This window comes from Arachis ipaensis, chromosome B08, assembly GCF_000816755.2.
Source record: "Arachis ipaensis cultivar K30076 chromosome B08, Araip1.1, whole genome shotgun sequence".
NCBI lineage: Eukaryota > Viridiplantae > Streptophyta > Magnoliopsida > Fabales > Fabaceae > Arachis > Arachis ipaensis.
This window is the reverse complement of record NC_029792.2, coordinates 61240463-61245779: the sequence shown is the minus strand read 5'-3', so window position 1 is coordinate 61245779 and position 5317 is coordinate 61240463. Positions and strand designations below refer to the sequence as shown.

The window sequence follows — 5317 nt, the reverse complement described above, 5'->3', positions numbered from 1 at the left end:
ATGGCTATAGAGTATGGACTGAAGCTGTGAATCACTGAATCTATGATGTGAGGCAAATCTTAATTCCTAAAAAGTGTTTATATGTATATATTCGGAGCGGGTACATACTAAACCCAACCCTGTCATGAGCAAAATCTGCCCCGACTCGGGTCAAGTTATTACCCTTCCCAACCAGGTATGGACGGGTCGGGTACCCACATATTCGGGTACTCCTACCAAGTCTAACACTCTTACTAGGGGTGGCAAGTGGGGAAGCTTGCCTTGCCCCGCCCCGCCAGAAGCCCGTCCCGCCCCGCCTAGTGAGGTGGTCCTAAAATCCCACCTCACTCCGCTTAACTGCGGGCTAGCGGGCTAAGCCTGGCAAATCTCTTCTCTTTTTTCATTATTAGCTATTAAATAATATATATAATTTCACAATCATTTTAATAAATTTATAATTTCTAAAGGCATAAAAATTATTATTTTTATATTCACAAACATTAAAGTCTTTGTAATTATAAATATCTAATAAATATAATTATAAACCAAGTTTTCATCCAAAATATAAGTATAAATATTCTCTCCAAAGCAAAATAAACATAATCTAAAACATAATTATAAATATTGTCTCCAAAGTAACATAAACATAATTTAAAACACTCAATTTTTATTTTCATACTCTTCTAAGTTAGGTTCGGGGAAGTTAGGTTTTGGCCAAACAATTGCGAAAATACCCCCTCATTAAAAAAAACCTTAGCCCGGTGGAGAATCCCGCCCCGCCCTGCCAAAGCCCGCGGTTTAAGCGTTGCGGGTTAGGTAGGCTTTTGCTATTTGGCGGTCCCGATTTTTTAGCCCGACCCACTTTTTTTGGCGGGTTACGCGGGCTGGCCCAGCGGGTTTAGGCCCGTTTGCCACCCCTAACTCTTACCACATAATGATGCTCTATTTATTAAGGGTTTACTGTTAGCCAATGAATTGCTACAGATACAAAGCGAGATTCTAACTCCTAATAGTTGTTTAAGCAAACGAGTAAGATGATTACTCAACAAACTCAAATTAATTAAGACAAAAGAACATTTGAGAACAAAAATTACTGAATAAAAAAAGGTACGACATCACATTACAAAATAAAATCCATGCCGCAATACACAAGATTAAAAAACTAAAAATAAAATAAAAAAACAAAACAAAACACAATACAGACGGTTTCCATATGCGGCAACCTTGCATATAAATGCATCTTTATTAAAAGAGGCCGGTTATACATACAAGTCTTTTTAGCTTACAAGTTTTATAAGTTAGCACAAGCCCAACAAAACACACGCATTACACTCCTACATTCAAGAGTAAATAAACGCACGTTATTCAACCACTTCCTGTTTCCAAAGCGCGCTACTCACCATACATTATGAACGACTCTTCTTCTTCTTCCTCCATGAAAACGAGTTTTTTGTCAAATTTGAAGATAATGGAACTTCAGAAATACACTCAAACCATTACAGAAATACATCCAAACGATTATAGAAATACATCCAAAGAATTACAAAACTACACCCAAAGGATTTATAGAAATACACCCAAAGGATTACAAAACTACACCCAAAGGATTTAAGAAATACACCCAAAAATCGTTGAAGTACACCTTATGCATAATTCAGAACTCTTTCTCTTTCTCCTCCTCATCTGCTGCTTTTTCTTTTTCAAAAACGATTTCAGAGCTTGATGTCAAAAAACAATAGAAATCGAGAATAACGAAGAAAGAAAACAGAGAGAAAAGCACGTAAATGAAAAAGGAGAAAGAAAAGGCAAAAAACGAAAGAAAGGAAGAAGAAGAAGAGGAAGGGAAAGAAGAACGTGCAGCAAGAAGAAGAAGAAGGTGCAGTGAAAATGTGCAGTAACGGTTCGAAGCGCGTTAATATAAATAATTTGTAAAGACTTGTATAAAAAAACGCTTGTATGTGGAGAATTATTCTTATTAAAAACATGAAATTTCTGGTTTACCAACTAAACGAGATCCACGCCTAGTTCATGTAGGCCTCAATTCCAATCATATCAAGCTGCATTGAAACATAGTTCTCTACTTCTCAGTGCCATCAATCAGAACAGAACTATTCCTAATTTTATTAGAACTGAACTTCACTGGTATATTGCCACCATAATAAGGCAACAGTGCCTCCAATTGCAGCACCAATCTTGACCTTGCTTTCATTGTTTGTCTCTTCGATGGTTTATTTTCACACATAGCACAAAATTTAGTTGCGATTGATGATGATGATGATTGTGTTTAACCCATTAACAAAACAGTTTAAAAGTTAAATTGAATAGTAAGGGTATGAGATACCTAACACCGAAGCAGGAACTCTGACATACAGATCGTGTTCTGCATCAGCTAGGTGAACCCTCAAGTCATTAAGATCACCAAACCACATAGCACAACCACCCCCCGATCCCCTGGTGTCTGAGTTTGAATAAGCTAGCCATACAAGAACAGTTTCTGAAGCATTTCTCTCTGCACTCAACAAGATTCATATAATCAACAGTTTCAGCATCTAAGGACTTAATATAATCAACTGTATCAGCAGAGTAAGGTTGGCGCGCTTGGGGCCAGTATAGCCAATCAAATGTGCAATCTTCAAACTGCATATAGAACAAATAAAACAGGTAAGCCCTGATATTCAACTAAGGTTAATAAGAATCATATAAATTTCAACAGGCTAATACTTTTTTCTACCAATGCAACATTCATAGGAGAAATTATGCCATGTAGTATATTTGCGGTAATATTATCTTGATCCCTTCTGAATACACATATTATGAAAAAATTTTATAAGTAGCACAATCTTATGAAAAATTAGTTTGATACATATAAGTATTTGATGTGCATATGGTATATGCATGTAAAAGTACATTTGAAGTATTTGTGTAGCATAGATATTAAAGTGCTATGTGGTGCCCTGTCAATAATCATATTTGTGTTTAACCCATAAACAAAACAGTTTAAAAGTTGAACTGAATAGTAAGGGTATGAGATACCTAACACCGAAGCAGGAACTCTGACATATAGATCGTGTTCTGCATCAGCTAGGTGAACCCTCAAGTCATTAAGATCACCAAACCACATAGCACAACCACCCCCCGATCCCCTGGTGTCTGAGTTTGAATAAGCTAGCCATACAAGAACAGTTTCTGAAGCATTTCTCTCTGCACTCAACAAGATTCATATAATCAACAGTTTCAGCATCTAAGGACTTAATATAATCAACTGTATCAGCAGAGTAAGGTTGGCGCGCTTGGGGCCAGTATAGCCAATCAAATGTGCAATCTTCAAACTGCATATAGAACAAATAAAACAGGTAAGCCCTGATATTCAACTAAGGTTAATAAGAATCATATAAATTTCAACAGGCTAATACTTTTTTCTACCAATGCAACACCCAATTTCAAGCCTGCATAGATAACACATTTATCCACATTCACCAATTTTACATATACTAATCAGATATGCGGACAAAAGATATCAATGCACAGAAAGTGAAATTGCTTACTTTTTCTGGTAGACAGTAGCCGTGATCAATAGGAATGAGAGAAATGTGGCCACCTGCCTCCTTCTTGAAAAAAATGTTCCCCGCATGCCTATTTTCATTGGCCACTCTCAGAAACAAAAATATGAAATTAAAAACTGCATAATACAAATAATTTGAAAAGAGCACCAAAAGCGAAGAACAACGAAGATAGTATAAAATAAAAAATTATATACTTGTCAGCTTCACCAGAGGATTTGGACAACGAGCAACAGCAGATCTGAACGGCGATGCAACGATCTGCAACAAAGCTAATAATTTGAAATTAAAACACATAATAGACAAAAAGATAGAGAAATAGATAAGCAACAGCAAATTAGAGAGGCTTAATTAATATCCTAATAGATAAAACTAAATCAAAATCAAAATAGTGAAAAATTCTCTTAAATTATAGTGAGAAATCAAAATTAGAGATACGAAGATGAAGTACCTTGACTGAAGGAGAAAATCTACTTAACCGGAAGACTGCTGTTGTTACCGGAGAAGAAGTTACCACAGGAGGCGGCGTTGAGAAAAGAACTACGCGATGCGAGCAACGGCAGATCTGGACAGGGATGCGACGATCTGCGACAATGGATGAATGAGCACAAGAAGAACGCGGCGAAGGGGTAGACGATGATGAAGACTCGAGGAGGCAAGATGGCACTGACGAGAATGGCGCCGACAAGAAAGGTGCTGATCAGGACTTGCCGGAGAGTGAGGGAGGCAGTGAGAGGGACATTGTGTGAGGAGAGAGCTCATTGTAAATTAGGGTTCAAAAATTACGTTTTCTTTTAATTTATTTTGAAATTTAATTTGTTTAATATATTGATTAGTAAAAAAATAATAGTGACTGATTTAGCAACCAATTAATTTATAACAAATTTTTTAGTGGTCGTAAATTCAGTCGCTAAAAATTACAATAGCATTCGATTTAACGACCAATTGCTCTAACTCCATGATTTTATAGTTGGTCGCTAAAATCGGTTGCTATATTATCCCTTAGCAACCGATTTAGCGATCGCTACATTAGCGACCAACTGTTTCTTCAGCCTATTTTTCTATCGGTTGCTAATTCAGTCACTAAATTATAAAATAGCAACCAATTTAGCGACCAACTAATTTAAAATCTGCATTTTAAAGTTGGTCACTAAATCAGTTGCTATTTTAACACTTAGCAACTGATTTTGCGACCAACTTCTTAGCAACCGATTTAGCGACCAACAATTATTAAGCTTGTTTTTATATTGGTCACAAAATCGGTTGCTAAATTAAAAATAGCGACCGATTTAGTAAACAACGGACTCCAAAAGCCTTTTTTTGTTTTGATTGCTAATTCGGTCACTAAATTTAAAAATAGCGACTAATTTTAGCGACCAAGAGTGGGTAGTCACTAAATCACTCGCTAATTGAAATTTAGCGACCGATTTAGCAACCAACTTTTTCTTTTCCTAAAAAATTTTGATTGGTCGCAAAATCGGTCGCTAATAGCGACCGATTTTGTTGGTTACTAAAATCCGTCGCTATTCTGAAACTTTCTTGTAGTGCTCGTTCGACACATGTGTCTTCTATGTCCAATCGTGTGCTTTAATAAAAAACAAAAAAATTCTTCTTCAAACACGGTTGAATACACTTAAATATCATCATATGTCTGCGTGTCTAATTTGATTCTAAACATGTATTCTCGAAATAAATTTAGAAATAGTATATATTATTATTTATTAAAATAAAAAATATTTTAAATACTTTATATAATTAAAATAAGACATTAAAAATAA

At 35.8% G+C, this 5317-nt stretch overlaps 1 protein-coding gene and 1 long non-coding RNA gene across 2 annotated transcripts in view; both read right to left on the bottom strand.

The window, feature by feature from the left end:
• LOC110265916 lies at nucleotides 1801-2648 on the bottom strand. The gene is made up of 2 exons (XR_002352481.1): nucleotides 2321-2648; nucleotides 1801-2197 (listed from the first exon to the last, which is right to left on the bottom strand). It is a non-coding gene; the product is annotated as an uncharacterized LOC110265916 (long non-coding RNA).
• The window catches only part of LOC107611078, a 3510-nt gene continuing 981 nt past the window's right edge, over nucleotides 2789-5317 (bottom strand). The window contains exons 2-5 of the mRNA XM_016313041.2: nucleotides 3991-4235; nucleotides 3737-3800; nucleotides 3525-3628; nucleotides 2789-3308 (exon numbers count right to left, since the gene is read on the bottom strand). Of these exons, the coding sequence (XP_016168527.1) occupies nucleotides 3087-3308; nucleotides 3525-3628; nucleotides 3737-3800; nucleotides 3991-4235 (635 nt within the window). The 3' untranslated portion in view covers nucleotides 2789-3086. The remainder of the gene's footprint in view (nucleotides 3309-3524; nucleotides 3629-3736; nucleotides 3801-3990; nucleotides 4236-5317) is intronic.